The sequence below is a fragment of the Rhamphochromis longiceps genome, linkage group LG19 (assembly GCF_057381845.1).
Source record: "Rhamphochromis longiceps isolate RC_006_pf linkage group LG19, R_longiceps_female_GT1.1, whole genome shotgun sequence".
In the NCBI taxonomy this organism is placed as follows: Eukaryota; Metazoa; Chordata; class Actinopteri; order Cichliformes; family Cichlidae; genus Rhamphochromis; species Rhamphochromis longiceps.
In genome coordinates this window covers 5,910,203-5,926,588 of record NC_140575.1, presented here as the reverse complement: position 1 = coordinate 5,926,588, position 16,386 = coordinate 5,910,203, and the positions used below count along the sequence as shown (strand labels likewise).

General features: G+C 43.4%; 1 protein-coding gene across 1 annotated transcript; it reads right to left on the bottom strand.

Moving 5' to 3' along the window:
• Positions 1–7,444: 7,444 nt before the first annotated feature.
• On the bottom strand, positions 7,445–10,944 carry LOC146646073 (uncharacterized). Its single transcript, XM_085391038.1, has 2 exons — positions 10,769–10,944; positions 7,445–10,153 (listed from the first exon to the last, which is right to left on the bottom strand). Exon 2 carries the CDS (start codon positions 10,119–10,121, stop codon positions 9,216–9,218), a length of 906 nt encoding a protein of 301 aa, XP_085247164.1. The 5' UTR covers positions 10,122–10,153; positions 10,769–10,944; the 3' UTR covers positions 7,445–9,215.
• Between the last annotated feature and the right edge of the window lie 5,442 nt (positions 10,945–16,386).

Sequence of the window (16,386 nt, the reverse complement as noted above, 5' to 3'; positions counted from 1 at the left end):
GCCAGTTTATACAGGAAGGTCACAGTGCAGATTAACCCCAGATCCAATAGACCATTCCCTCGATACATCAACGACAACAGCAGCACACCTTTAGTAACCTTACCGACATCAACATGTACCACCTGATGTCTGTGTTTATACACCCGTCGCATGCAACCATGTAGAAGCCACATCCCTTCCCTTTTGGGCGCTCTCGCTGTGAAACGCCCCTCTCTATTGCTTTTCATGAGAAGGGGATCGGGATGGTGGGTGGGTGCAGAAGTCAAGCCCCCGTCAGTGTGTGCGAGGGACTCCAAACGTGCACGTAGTTTCAGGCCTCCCTGGCTGCCAGTGACGACAAACCCCTAGCGCTGATAACGAGCGGCTGACCTGCTCCACAGGCTCGCTCTGAGGGGAAGTGGAGAAATCACGCAAGTTTGTTTACACGCCGCCACTAGGGCACGTACACACACACATACAGGCTTCATCATCATTACCGTCATCGTACAAGTGAGTTCCTGTAGAATGAGAAAAAAAAAAAAAAAAGCGCAGTGACACAGGAGGGGGGCTGAGCGGAGATGAAATGATACACTGTGAGAGGAAAAGGGCTGAAAACAAAACGCCTTAGAACTGTTTTTCAATTCAACTTTATCTTATCTCTCTAGCAGAGGGAGATGCAGAGAGGGGGGAGGAGAGGGGCACGGGGAGATGTTGTGCAGGTGTGGTGATGTCTGTGCGGTTGTTTGGCAGGTTTCCAGCCAGCTGATGGTTTAATGACAAAGCTACGTGTGGCGCGTGAGGCTACAGCGCGTCTGCAGCGCCACCGACATCCAGCAGCAGTGATTCTGCAACTTTTAGCAAACCCAGTCCAAGAGGTTTTAAGACCTTTTTAATGCCTCACAGATACTGGAGCTAGACTGTTTGGCTTCAACCACCTAACAGACTGGTGTCAAGCAATGCTTGGAGTTGGGTTTGTCTACTACTTTGGGTGCAATCTTTGATTTTTAATTATGTCCAGCTGCTTGTATCATAATCAGAATTGTATTTCAAACTATTATTAAAGGTTTTTTGTGTCCTCCACACAAAAGACAAATCCTGCTGTTTATTCTCCTGCATCATCTCCACGTGTGTGTGTGTGTGTGTGTGTGTGTGTGTGTGTGTGTGTGTGTGTTGTAACCAGGCTGACCCGTTTTCACAAGAAGTTCTATCTGATAACACGTACACACACAAACATGTGATAAGAGCTTACTGTACACTGCAGCACGTGTGTGTGTGTGTGTGTGTGTGTGTGTGTGTGTGTGTGTGTGTGTGTGTGTGTGTGTGTGTGTGTGTGTGTGTGTGTGTGTAATGAGGATACTGTATGTGAGTGAGTGAGCTTTAGTGTGTGCTGAGGAGGAGTGAAGGAAGAATTGAATGTGTACGTGAGAATGTCCACTGCTACACGCGCATACCTTCACGCCCACTCACACGAATGGGCGTGTATCTGTTCTGCTGTGTCTGACTTTCCGAGGAACAATGTCTTTATAGGGACATTTTTGAAAATTTAAGACAGTTTGGTCGCTCCTTGCTTTGGGATTTAAAACTTTAACAAGAACTTTTTGAGAGTTAGGCTTAGTTTTAAAGTTAAGGTCGGGGTCATTCGAGCCCAAGTGATGCTGATCTCAGAGAAAAGGACACAGACACAGTCTGGCATCCATCAAACACTGACTTGATGTTGTTATTTCAATAAATTAGCTGACTAGTTGTTGCAGGCTTTTGATATCATTTATCTAACATATTTTTCCATCTGTGTAAAATAGAATATCTGTAAGTGACTGACTAGATCTCCCCCTTTCTGTTGAGTTTCAGTTTTTCTGCTCTCCTATAACCAAAATGTAAAGTCTCAAATCTCTTAGATATATTCAATTAGATTTTTAGAAATGTCAAACAACAACAACAACAAAACAAAATGTGAATTTTTGCAAATCAGATCCAAATGACATTGAGGTATTTTAATAAAATGCAGTCAGTCTTGGAGTTCCTCTAAGTGCCACTTGGGGCTGGTACTAAAAAGGAGTCAATGCCCATAGACTCCCATGTTGAGCATTAAAAGCATATCCTAGTACAAAAATTGATTTTGGCCTCAATGGCTGGTTTCCACTTTCATAAAACTCTGAGTAGGGGGAATATGTTTATGACACATCCACCTGGATTTTTATATTAGGAAGATGCCCACACTGATTGGGACACCATACAGGTGGTCATGGGGTTTGCTAGGCTTGCTGTGACTATAGACGTGAAATTATGTTACGAGATGACAAACCCTTCAAATTTTTCTTAAAATGCAGCTCATAAATGTCTTTTTTGCGGGATGAATCAAGGAGATCCCAAGATTCATTGTGGATTGGTGGTTTGGACAGTCCAAGCAAAGTGGTCAAAGAATTCTCTTTTAGATGTAAGCACATTTCACTCGCCGATCGAGCAGTACCGATGTTAAAATTACTGAATTTCAAATTAAGTTACATTTGTGACGCGAGTCGTTACTTATTGTGGCTCAGGTCCAGCAGTCTAAAAGCCTTTAAAACAAAAAGCAGCTTAAATTTTTAATTTAATCTTACACAGACTGTGGCAGTGTTATAGGTAATGAATACTATCGTCTTAATTTGTCTTAGGACTGCAAATGTCTAGAGTGAGGGGAGACTGAGAAACCCACTGATGCAAAACTTCTTTGGTGCTTCAGAGGAGAGGTGATGGGATAGAGGTTTTCCACTGCTGATGACCCTCTGGGACAAATTCATCAATGTGCGAGAAAAGGGAAGAGAAACTGGAGTCTGGAGCACCAGCTTAATGCATGAGCTGTTTTCTACCAGTCCCTCAACTATAGAAAAATTTAAACCGATTCCTAAATATTTGCTACCTATATTTAAAGCAAGTATCAGCAACAAAATGTCCTTGAAGATAAGTGAAAGAAATCTCCGTCCCGGGTTTCTCCGTGGATCGGGTTTCCTCCGAGGCGTGGGCACCTATAAGCAGAGTTTTGTCTTTACCCTATGAGATTCAAAATTATTCAAAGTAACACTCAGGTATGCCGTTCAGCAGGTTAGTTACAGCGCCGGGAGTAGCTTGGGAGAACAAGGAAACACAGACTGCTTCAGGTTGCTTTCCCAAAATCAACTCAAAGGTTTATTCATCAGACAACAGTTTATATAGAGGAAAAAGGTTCGTGTGTCAGCAGAATCAGAATCAGAATCAGAAAGGGGTTTATTGCCAAATGTTGAGCAGGTTTACAACATTAGGAAATTGCTGCGGTGCTTCAGTGCAAACATAGTGTCATAAATAGCACTTAAATAGACATGAAAAAATAAAAGTAGGGATAAGAATTAAAAGTGCTACGTAGAAAGATATGTGCATGAGCTATACATGAGATATATACATGAGAATAAGAATTAAGAGTGCTACGTTGAAAGATATATACATGAGTGCAGGTGGTGATCAGTGCCAATCATGGAATGATGCAGTGAACACAGCGTAGGGTCATGTGTTAGTGGTGGGAACAGTCATATGGTTATTGTTCATGTGTCCAACAGCAGAGGGGAAGAAACTGTTCTTATGGCGAGAGGTTCTGGTGCGAATGGACCGGAGCCTCCTGCCTGAGGGGAGCAGGTCAAACAGACTGTGTCCAGGGTGAGAAGGGTCAGCTGAGATCCGAGCTGCACGCCGCAGTGTCCTGGAGGTGTACAGGTCCTGCAGAGATGGGAGTCTGCAGCCAATCACCTTCTCAGCAGAGCGCACAACACGCTGCAGTCTCTGTTTGTCCCTGATAGTGGCTCCAGCGTACCACACGGTGATGGAGGGGGTGAGGATGGACTCGATGATTGCAGTGTAGAATTGCATCATCGTCCGTGTTGGCAGGTTGAATTTCTTCAGCTGCCTCAGGAAGTACATCCTCTGCTGGGCTTTCTTGATGACGGAGGTGATGGTGGGCTCCCACTTCAGGTCCTGGGTGATGGTGGTACCCAGGAAGCGGAATGAGTCCACAGAGGTGATGGGGGTGTCAGTCAGGATGATGGGGGGGAGTGGGGCTGTGTGCTTCCTGAAGTCCACAATAATCTCCACTGTCTTCTGGGCATTCAGCACCAGGTTGTTGTGGCTGCACCAGGACACCAGACGTTCAGCCTCCCTCCTGTAGGCAGACTCATCCCCGTCCGAGATGAGTCCAATAACGGTGGTGTCATCTGCAAACTTGATTAGCTTGACAGACTGGTGGGTGGAGGTGCAGCAGTTGGTGTACAGGGAGAAGAGCAGAGGAGAAAGAACACAGCCCTGAGGGGAGCCGGTGCTGATGGTCCGGGAGTCCGAGACATTCTTTCCCAGCCTCACATGCTGCTTCCTGTCCGTCAGGAAGTCAGTGATCCACCGGCAGATGGGGTCAGGCACATTCATCTGGGAAAGCTTGTCTCGGAGATGGTCTGGAAGGATGGTGTTGAAGGCAGAGCTGAAGTCCACAAACAGGATCCTGGCGCAGATTCTCAGTTCAGACCGGTACAGACCAAATAAGGAAATGTCTTCCTGCCCTCTGAGCAAAGAAGTATCCTTTGTATAGTTTATCAGTTCAGCTACAATTTATGATTATCCCAGCAAAATACACTCCTAGACATAGAATACAGAGTTCTTTCATTAGTGAATTCTGAAACAAACCACCTGGCCTTTAACAAGCTCTTTTCTAGGAGATAAAGAAGGGAGGATGGGAATAAGGAAGTGATCTCTGTGGTATTTTCGACCTTGGTACCAGCCTGTGATTCTTACACATTAATTCTTGGGTCACAGAGAAAGAGAAAAACAACTAGTATTTACTAGTTGTTTTTCTCTTTCTCTGTAACAGTTTTCCTGTATAATATCACTATAAAACAATATCCTGTAAATGCTACCATGGTATCAAAATATCACAACTGTTCCTAAGTAAATGTATTTTGATCAGTTAAATTCCACCTCCGGCCATTTTTATGTAAATGTATGAAAAATATACATCCTATAATAAAATAATCCATTTAATGTAGGCCCTTGGATATTTTATTATACTGTGCCAAAGTGAAATGACATTAGTCACACAAACTACACTAACTGTTTACTGACTAATTGTAACACTACTGTTAGCTAAAGGACACAGCTTAATAACGTTGTTTTTACATGTGCCAAGTACATCACAAAATCTAAAAGTTCTCCAGTAAAAGTAAAACAAATTAGATAAAATAAAGATTTTCTCTAGCTGCTGTGCACACGAAACAGTGCGTTGTATCTACACCATCTCACTTAAGGGTGCCTTAGTTTCAGCCTTCAGTCTTCACAACTTGCATTATTATTCCTACAATACTGCTGTTCATTATCTGTCTGAGAGTTGTAGAGTTAAAGTTTTTAACACATTAATAGAACTTTAGATCTACTTTGAACTGCATTGTACTGCATGTCAATTCAGCAGTTTATATACTGCTAGTAAATACAATATTGTTATTATTATGTGGAGGCTCATTCTGGGTCAATGCCCACAGGTTTCTGTTCAGGTTAATAGGTAGAGACGATACATGTAAAAGCTGAGAATGGTACTCCTACGACGGAACCGTAATCTTCACGCCATTAATCATCACAGCAGCGGAGAACACCCAGAGGACCTGACCTGATGTCGTAAATTCCCTGCCCTTCCTGCACCTTGTTCTGGTTTCTGAAACACTGGCTCAGGGCCCAGAATTGGTCAGTTACTGAAATACTGCCAAAAGGCCAACAAGTAACTGAGAAAAAGAAGAACGTCCAAGCACAACAGAAAGAAAGAAAAGGATAGAGGAAATAAAGCAGAGCTCCAGTCAGTGCCTAGTGATTAAGTTATGTAGAGTCCACTTGAGCTCACATCTGCCTTTTTCACAACTAACAATTCGCTGTAATAAATACCAATATTAAAACCACTGTCACAGCATGCCATGTTTTTGTGCAAGAGCTTTGGTGTGTTTACTTCTACGCATGATGCACCTTTCCACTGAGCAGCTAGAGGAGGAGAGCATGTGAGGAGTGTGTGATGAGCCAAGCTGTTAAATGAAAGAAGGAAGGCCTGAGATAAACAGCATCTCCTGATCTCAGCATCACTTATAACCAGCTGGAGTCCAAACCAGCGCACAGCTTCAGCACAATGCCACTACTGACAGTGGGGAGTGACATCTCCGTTTTTATTTTAACCTGTGAGTTCCAGACACACGAAGTTTATTTTTAACTGCTGACTGGAGTTTGTTGATGGTGAAAACTACACGAAGCAAGTTATAAAGTCTTTACGGTCTACATCACAAATAAATTATATAAAAAACAGTTAAAGAATTTGTTACTTAACTAAAATGAGTTTACTAAAATCGGCTTTAAACAGTGTACCCTTTTAAAAAGTACATATCTTATGATGCTTATTTCGGGGTTTTACTCACTTTAACTCTGAATAAACTACTCATGATGTGCTTTATTTGGGCTTTTTGGTTTTCAAACATTCGACGACAAACTACACATGTAAGCAGGTCTGATCGTGTTTAAAGATCGGTTCGTATTTTGCTTTCCTCAGTTTTGTCAGCTCTGGTCCTCTGCGTCTCCTGTTTGGTTGCTCCCGATCAAATACTGGCACATGTTGGCCCTTTATTAGCTTGTTTTTCTGAATCGTCACGATGGCTGTAAACCAGGATCGTGCCACCAGGCGGTTTCGCTTACCTGGGATCTTTCCCGAATCGCTTTGTTTCCCAGCCTCCCGGAGCAAAAGGAGATCAGCTTATCGATCAGGTTGAGCAAGAAGTTGATGGCCTCGCAGCCGCGTTCCGATCCGCTCACCCAGGCGATCTTGTCTCCACGGATGCTCCTCCGGTGGACTGCCGGGACGGATCCGGCCAGCCGGCCGTCCTGCAGAACTCCAGAGCGGTGCATGTCTTTCACCTGATCCAACACCGCGCCCCCGGCCAGCTCGCCGAGGAGTCCGTCCACATAGTAGAAGCCGTATTCCTGCAGGGCCGGGACGACCTGCTCAAGAGCCAAACGCTCCAATTCCGTGTCCGATAAGTGTTCAATGAAAGGCATTTTAACTGTTGAGGTAATCTTGGAAGTTTAAAAAAACGTACAAAAAGAAACGAGTCGCAGGTTCAAAGTTTTGGCTGTAAAATGATTGAATCGACAAACAGAGAGAGGGAAGCCCGTTTCGCCGTCAGCTCTGTTTCTGTGACGGTCTGAATTCAGCCCTGCTGAAGTCCAACAGTCAAGCACCGAGCTGACAGAGTTCACGGAATACCTCTGAAGTCCTGCGTTTCTCCGCTCGCGTTTATCATTCTGCCCACGACACAGGCGATCAAGCGACTGTACAAGTACACCACATCCGGTAACGGATTTCACAATAAGTGTCGCACTGCCTGACAAACCTTTTGCCTCTTGGTGTGTTTAATTTTTAACGGTGGTCGAGGGGATTGCTAGTTATTACAAGGGTGTCTGGAACATCAGTTCCAGAAAAAATAAAATAATATATCTGAAAGAATAAACCTTCAGCGTGGGACTAAAATATTTCAGTATGAGACTAAACAGGCTGCTATAGAGCATTTCTCATTAATTGCTGAAAACTAATCAATAATATGATCAAAAGACATTTTAACAAATCATTTTTGTACAAGTGATTTGTCACGTAAAATGCTAAATATTCTAAGCTCAGCAATAGTTCAAACTAATCTGTCGCATTATATATACACTAAGCATTCTGATGAAATTCAACTGTATTGAAATTCGTCATGATGCTTAACTGTAAAACACAAAGCTAACTTTTAAATCAAATGCACTAATTCTGATATTGATTCGACATTTAGCCTTCAATAAGACGAATTCCTCTGAATTGACAATTGATTCTTGAGAGTTACGATAGTTTTATAGCTTTATTTTACAGGAATGCCGGCCTACTTCCGGTGGCATTCCTCTAGCTTTACAGTAGAGATCGGGGAGTGAATGTGCGAGGAGTGAGAGACGTGCTGGATGTGATGTCCACTGTGTGGGGGAGAGGTGAGGCTTCGTGACTTCCCCACTGCGTTTCTCTTTTATGGCCTCCTCTTACATCACGTGACGATTCGCGTGCCAAATCATTTTCACTTGAATTCCCACACAAAACAAGCGGTACACAAAAAAACAATGTGCCACAACAAGAAACCACGGCAGCACAAACTCCACACAGATCATTCACCTCGTTGTCAGCAACACAAAATATCACGCAGTAAAGTTGCCACAATGCGAGTTAGTTAAAGTTAAAGGAGCAGTAGTGGTTCGGTAACGTGCCCACGCGCTGGGCGTGCCCGTCGCCATTAAGTACTACGTGAGCTGCATGTAGCCCTCGCGCTCACTGCCTCCTCCCCTCCCTAACGGAAGTAAACAGTGAACGTGTACTTGACCACGTGCAGGGAAAATACAAAGCAGCTGCAACGGAAACTATCATGCAGCATACAGGATAATAATATTAAAATAAATAAATAAATATATAAATAATAATAACAATAAAACTAAACCCGTAAACAATTGAAGTGTATTACCGGGTATGTCTTAAAATCGTTCATCTTTAATTAATTATTTGCAGCAATTTTAAATTCTAGTATTCAATTAAATTTTATTTATACAGCGCCAAATCACAACAACAGTCGCCTCAAGACTATGATTATGGTGCTATAATTACAGTGGAGTGTTGAATGCTGCACACTTTGATTACAGAGACTCAAAAAATAAAGATTGACTCTATGTCAGATATTGGATTATTTGAACACATACTGGGAGACGTTAAGCTGGAAAAAAAAAAACCCCAAAAAAACAAATCAGGATTCCACAGACCTGCTGAGATATGTGAGCCCAACAGCTCTTTGCTTTTCACAAGCCAACGGAAAGGTTTGAAATGGCTGGTTTAATCTACAGCATTATAAAATGTTGTATTGTTCACTGTGTAAAAACTTCCTATGATTACCACAAGCTGTAAAAACGCAGTGTAGTAAAAAGAACAATGTTACACTCTGAAATAATTTGGAAGTATAATTCAAGAAAAGTGTACTCAAGCACTGTAACCTCCTAAATGTTCTTAATTACTGTCAGGAAAAACATTTGAAATCTCTCACAGTAGTCCATCCCAGACTGTACACATAAACTCCAAAGTAATCAAGAGTTTATTGAGAAATAGGTCCCCTGCCAATATTGGCAGTTATGTACAAATCACTGATAAAAATAAAGATTCAAAGATCCTGAGGAAACACTAAAACAGAATTCCTATGGAATAAAATCACCTTCAGATATAAAGTAAGTGAGGTGCATGGGGATGTAGACGGAGTATGACAGCTACTAACCTTGTGCCTTCCTCTGATCTTGTGCTTCCCCAACTTCCCATCGGCGTAGGTGACCAGTTTGTCCATCTTCGACAGCAGGTAGCCGATGTTCTCGCAGCCTGGCTCGTTTCCTTCCACCCAAACGATCTGGTCTCCACGAATACTCCTAGTGTTGTCCAGGCCTCTGCTGGCCAGCTTGCCGTCCTGCATCTTCCCGGAGTGGTGCAGCTCTTGGACCTCTTGCAGAACCCGGTCTCCAATTTTGCTCCCGAGGAAGTTGTCAATGATGCACATGCCATAGGAGTTCATGCTGGGGATGATGTAGTGGAGCACCAGTCTGTGACTGCTGCGGTACCTCCGGTCTTTGGATCTGGGATGGGCGCTCCAGGGAAGAGCATAGGGTACGATCCCGGCCCTATTTTTCCCAGCCCCAGCCCTGGCTATATCTCTGACTGTTTTCCCGACTTCACTCACAGCTTCAATTCCAGCTTCAACCCCAGTCCCATTTTCTTGGATCTGACCTTTCATGTCTGCAACTGTAACACTGTTGCTGCTGGTCCCAAATGTAACGCCATCTCCAGTATCGAACCCTGTATCAAATCCAGCTTTGACACCAGTCCCAACTTGGGGCTCTACCTTGGCCCCCACAAAAGTGTCTCCAGGTCCAGTGTCAGCACTGCTAAACCTCCAGGGGAGCAGCTGATCTGCATGTCTGTGGTCATTATCATCATCATTGACAAGTTTGTGGGAGTCAGTTTTAATTTCTTCCTTATTCACAACCTTGGATAGAGGACTCATGTCTGCATGCGTTCCCATCCGACTTGTTTAGCTGCTCTACACTCTGCTGACTGTTTTATAGGAAAGCACAAAGCCCCCAGGAAAGAACAGGAAGACAGAAAATGAGCAAGCTGGTTTCCAAAATAAGAGTGAGAGTAAAGGCCACCTTAATAGCTACACAAACAGCCATTACAAAAATATATCAAAAAGTTGAAAAAAAAGTATCACAAGAATATATGCTGGAAAGGACTTTCCTTCACTATCCAAAAACCATCCAAAATCATTTGTCGACAATGCTTTTATTTTGAAAGTTTTGGTCAGAAGTTTTTGTTGCATTGTACTTTAATGGGTTAGGATAGTTTTTGAAAGTCTAATAATAATAATAATAATAATAATAATGTTTTAGGTTGTTCCACCGTCTACCGTGACCTTTTTGGCAGGATAGCCTGTCTATCGAAGTTGTACTTTTAAACTTATTCAGTAAAATATAGGCGGACTGTTCCTCCAAAACATACACAGAATGTCTTAAAACAGCTATCTGACGCGCATTTCTGCCAGCACCGCGCTGTTTGGCCGACTCCAGACCGTTTGTATCTGCCAAACTGAGAGTAAAGTCGTATTTTTTACGTTGTCATTAAAAAAATAAAAACAACATTTTCTCGGAAACAGCTGTCGGGGTAGTGTACCTGCTGGTTTTTCCCCCAGTCAAAAAGCCGTGTGAATCCCGTTACTGCTCCCAAAAAAGTCGCAGTGGAATAATCTGCTGTCACCTCGGAACGTACGTGACTTGCGGCAGATTCTAGTACAGAGGCTGCCTCGGATGACCGAAGCACGCACTGAGAGTCGAGCGAAGCGTGCACGTTAGCTGAGACATCCCGAGAGTGCAGGAAGGGGCTGAAACATCACTGCTGCTATATAAAGACGCAGAGCTAAACTTTAAAGAAGTGACCATCAGATTAATAATATCGGTTTGCTAATAAAAGCAACACGTATGCCGATTTTCTGGTGACTGTATCTTACAGCCGTCGAACTGTACAATACCCCTATTTAAACGTGCATTGGTTAAGTTAGTTATCTTTTTAAGCACATTTAAGTAGAGAGAACCAAGAGATTTTGAGTAATTATCAAAAAGGAAGAAGAAACCTCTAGGTTCATTTATTTAATGATAAATAAATGATTAATGATAATTTAATCCTCTTTCTCAGAGGAAGGCGTATAGATACGTAAACACGGCATAATACTATTTAGCTCTGGAAGGATCTAAACTTTAGAGATCGCTATAAGTAGACATTAAGGTCAGGGGAGAAGATAAGGTGTGGTCAGGGGTGGCCAAGGTCACCACAGCAACTCTATTCAACCCACATATAAAATGTAAAAGTTTACCTTCATGAAATGAATGTTTTTGTTTGTTTGTTTAAAATTACAGACATTGATTTTTTTTTAACAAAAGGATGTTAGAAAATTATGTTGTCAGTAAAGGTTCTAGAAGAAGAATGTAAGTCAAAATGAGGTTTCATATGCTACACTCATCTTTATGGTGGAATAACCATGGAAATTTGAGCCAAAATGCACTTTTTGAATAATCCAGGGCATCAGCGTTTGTTTCTGCTCCTCTTCAACATGATCATTGAATTGGTGCCATTTTGCTATTGAAACTATGTAATGATACTGATGCTCAGAGTATGTTTTAGAAGAAAATTATGTTGAACGACAAGATTCTGGCCTTGGGTTGTGACATGTGGAGATGGTGTAAAAATGATTTTTCTGCAGTTTTTAACAGAGCTTAAGATCTGTTTTTCAACCATGAAAATATAAGACACGAGTGACCCGTAAGAATCTGCATGGCAGGCATAACAACAGCTCTTCAAATTCCCTAAATAAGTGAAGGTGCTGTAGTGCTTCCCATATTATGTCCTTTAGGCTACACTGGATGATTCTTTATGAAAGGAAAGGAGGTAATGCTCTCCTAATAAACCGTCAGACAATAAAATTTCATGCCATAAATTGCTGATTTGGTCTAAACCAAACTTTCAGATACAGGCTGTATTAAACCCTTCACTGGACTCTGAACGTCACACTTTTGTGATCCAATCTACATTTTGTCAAGTTATTGCTTTATATGAATATTTATAGTAAATTAAATTAAACATAAATAAATAAAATCTATAAATTAACATTTTAATAGTAACATGATTTCTTTGCAAGTGGTTATATGACCCTCATGAGAAAACATGGTGAGAATTTGTGGAGGGAATCATCTAAGACGTTCTTTTTGTAGTCCCTTTTAAGGACATTGTAGTTTCACCTTAAGAGACCCACATTAAAGATCAAGGAGCCAGTGTAAGGGCAATTGGAATCTCTTCACATAAATCCTTATAAATGCTCCTTAACATATGTTCTTGATCACATGATGTTAATCATGGCAATTGCTTTGGACTATTCCATTACAGCCATTTCATTGATAATGATAACTGTGTGTACATATGTTGGGTTTAAAACTTTAAATTACATTTTTTTAAAAAACCTAAGACCAAATTAACTGAACAAAACCTGAACAGACAAACTATCAAATTCTTAGCTCCTGGAGACACAGGGTGTTTGGTTTGTTGTGGTTCATCATGGTTCTGGTCACACAGTAACATGTGTTAACAAGCATCTGCAGAATGCAAATCTACAGTACTGGACAAAATGACTAGTTTCACCTCATTTCTTTATTTTTTGCTAGGAAAATGGAAGAAGTCAAAGATGGAAATACAGCAGCATATAAGCAAAAATAGAGTTGTTACAGTTCTAATGAGCTTGAATGTTAATTTTTGGTATTGCCACCTCTACTCTTTAATAAAGCAATATTTCTTTTAGGCAAGCTTTCTTGTAATTTCCTTAGGTAGTTTCAAGAATAGTTCTCCAGATTTTTTTAAGGACTATCCAAAGTTCTTCTTTGGGTGCTGGCTGCCTTTTATTTCTTGCTCTTTCAACCCCACACTATTTTAATAATGTTTGGGCTCTGGGGAGGCCAATCCATGACTGACAGTCAGTGATGGGAATAACAGCGTTACTTTTTTCAGTAGCGCGTAATCTAACTAATTACTATTTCTATTGTTACAACGCTGTTACCGTTACTAACAAGAAAATGCGGTGCGTTCACGTTACTATTTTTCAACAAACAGTGTTGAAGCTGTCTTCAGCTTATCCCTTCTTATATCAGTTGCACGGAAGTAGCTGTAAGTAATCTGGGCGCTACAGCTTTAATCAGAATCAGAATCAGAAAGGGTTTTATTGTCAAATGTTGAGCAGGTTTACAACATTAGGAAATTGCTGCGGTGCTTCAGTGCAAACATACTGTCATAAATTACGCTTAAATAGACATGAAAAAATAAGAATAAGAATTAAAAGTGCTACGTAGAAAGATATATACATGAGTGCAGGTGGTGATCAGTGCCAAACATGGAATGATGCAGTGAACACAGCGTAGGGTCATGTGTTAGTGGTGGGAACAGTCATACAGTTATTGTTCATGTGTCCAACAGCAGAGGGGAAGAAACTGTTCTTATGGCGAGAGGTTCTGGTGCGAATGGACCGGAGCCTCCTGCCTGAGGGGAGCAGGTCAAACAGACTGTGTCCAGGGTGAGAAGGGTCAGCTGAGATCCGAGCTGCACGCCGCAATGTCCTGGAGGTGTACAGGTCCTGCAGAGATGGGAGTCTGCAGCCAATCACCTTCTCAGCAGAGTGCACAACACGCTGCAGTCTCTGTTTGTCCCTGATAGTGGCTCCAGCGTACCACACGGTGATGGAGGGGGTGAGGATGGACTCGATGATTGCAGTGTAGAATTGCATCATCGTCCGTGTTGGCAGGTTGAATTTCTTCAGCTGCCTCAGGAAGTACATCCTCTGTTGGGCTTTCTTAATGACGGAGGTGATGGTGGGCTCCCACTTCAGGTCCTGGGTGACGGTGGTACCCAGGAAGCGGAATGAGTCCACAGAGGTGATGGGGGTGTCAGACAGGATGATGGGGGGGAGTGGGGCTGTGTGCTTCCTGAAGTCCACAATAATCTCCACTGTCTTCTGGGCATTCAGCACCAGGTTGTTGTGGCTGCACCAAGACACCAGACGTTCAACCTCCCTCCTGTAGGCAGACTCATCCCCGTCCGAGATGAGTCCAATAACGGTGGTGTCATCTGCAAACTTGATTAGCTTGACAGACTGGTGGGTGGAGGTGCAGCAGTTGGTGTACAGGGAGAAGAGCAGAGGAGAAAGAACACAGCCCTGATGGTCCGGGAGTCCGAGACATTCTTTCCCAGCCTCACATGCTGCTTCCTGTCCAACAGGAAGTCAGTGATCCACCGGCAGATGGGATCAGGCACATTCATCTGGGAAAGCTTGTCTTGGAGATGGTCTGGAAGGATGGTGTTGAATGCAGAGCTGAAGTCCACAAACAGGATCCTGGCGTAGGTTCCTGGGGAGTCCAGATGCTGCAGGATGAAGTGTAGGGCCATGTTGATTGCGTCATCTACAGACCTGTTGGCTCTGTATGCAAACTGCAGGGGGTCCAGGAGGGGGGCCGTGAGGGTCTTGAGATAGGAGAGAACCAGGCGCTCAAAAGACTTCATGACCACAGATGTCAGAGCCACGGGTCGGTAGTCATTTAGTCCAGTGATCCTAGGTTTCTTGGGGACAGGGATTATGGTAGAGGATTTGAAGCAGGCAGGCACATGACATGCCTGCAGTGAGGAGTTGAAAATGCCAGAAAACACTGGGGCCAGCTCGTTTGCACAGTGTCTGAGGGTGGCAGGAGACACGCCGTCTGGGCCGGGAGCTTTTCGAGCATTCAGACTCTTAAACTGCTTCCTCACACCTGCTTCATGAATATGAAGAGTTGTGGTGGGAGGAGGTGGTGTGAAATCCTCCTTTGTGTGGGGTGAGGAGGGGGGTGTTGTAGGTGAAGTGTTTGAAGGTGGTGATGGCTCTATGGAGGGGGGAGAGGTGGGGGAATGAGTGTCCAAAGTGCCTCTATTGTTGGGGCCGTTGGAGGTGTGAAGGCTGCCTGATGGCTCGTCAAAACGGCAGTAAAAGTCGTTAAGGGTGTTGGCCAAGAGCAAGTCATCAGTGGAGTGGGGGGTTTTAGGCTTGTAGTTGGTGATATTCCTAAAACTTTTCCACACAGAGGCCGAGTCATTCTCTGAGATCTGCTGCTGCATCTTCTCAGAGTGCTGATGTTTAGCAATGTCCACTTTTTTAGTGAACCTGTACTTGGCCTCTCTGTAGCAGTCCCTGTCTCCGCTTCTGAACGCCTTTCTCTTTTCCAGCCACAGCTTCTTGAGTTTAGGAGTAAACCAGGGTTTGTCGTTGTTATAACTCACCCTGGTGCGTGATGGCACAATGCTGTCCTCACAGAAGTGGAGGTGACAGTGTCCGTAAACTCATCCAAGCTGTTAGAAGCAGCCTTCATTGTGTCCCAGTCTGTAGACTCCAAACACGTGCGAAGCTCCTCCACAGCCTCGTTGCTCCACAGTTCTTTGGTCCTCACGACAGGTTTGGAGAGCTTCAGCCTCTGTCTGTACGCGGGGATTAGGTGGATCATGACGTGGTCAGAAAGTCAGAGTGAAGCGCGGGGCACCGCGCGATAGGCCCCGCTGATCGTGCTGTAACAGTGGTCTAATGTCCTCTCCTCTCTGGTCGGGCATTTAATATACTGCTTGTATTTGGGAAGCTCATGGCTCAGATTGGCTTTATTAAAGTCCCCAAGAGCAATCATGAGAGAGTCCGGGAATGTCCGCTCCATGTGCAGTATCTGCTAAGCAGCTGCGCGCACTCCCGCGGACGGCAATCACTTTCTGGTAGGTGATCACTTTTTGGAGCTGGGGGGGCAAAACAATGACATGAGTGCTGCTGTTTGGCTGAGGAAGAATATAGTAGTCATGGTAAATGACTACTATATTCTTCCTCAGCCAAACAGCAGCACTCATGTCATTGTTTTGCCAATCACATGACCACTTCAAGATGACAAAGCAACAAGGTGACATATACCAGTTTTTAAATTGTGTTGATAGGCCACGTGAAACCAGAGTCATGATAAACAATACATACGTGTGTTTTTTCCTGAATAGTTTTGTCACGTTTACTGTCTAAGGACAGCGCAGCGAGCACTCTCTGCTTATGACCAAAAAACCCCCAAAACCCCGCCCTTTCGTGTTGGTGGAAAAATGCACCGTGTCGACCAATCAAAAAATGATATGGCAACATGATATTTGGTTGTTTAGGAAGACGGGGAAGTTATAGGAGTGACGGCGAGAGAGAGAGAGAGCGA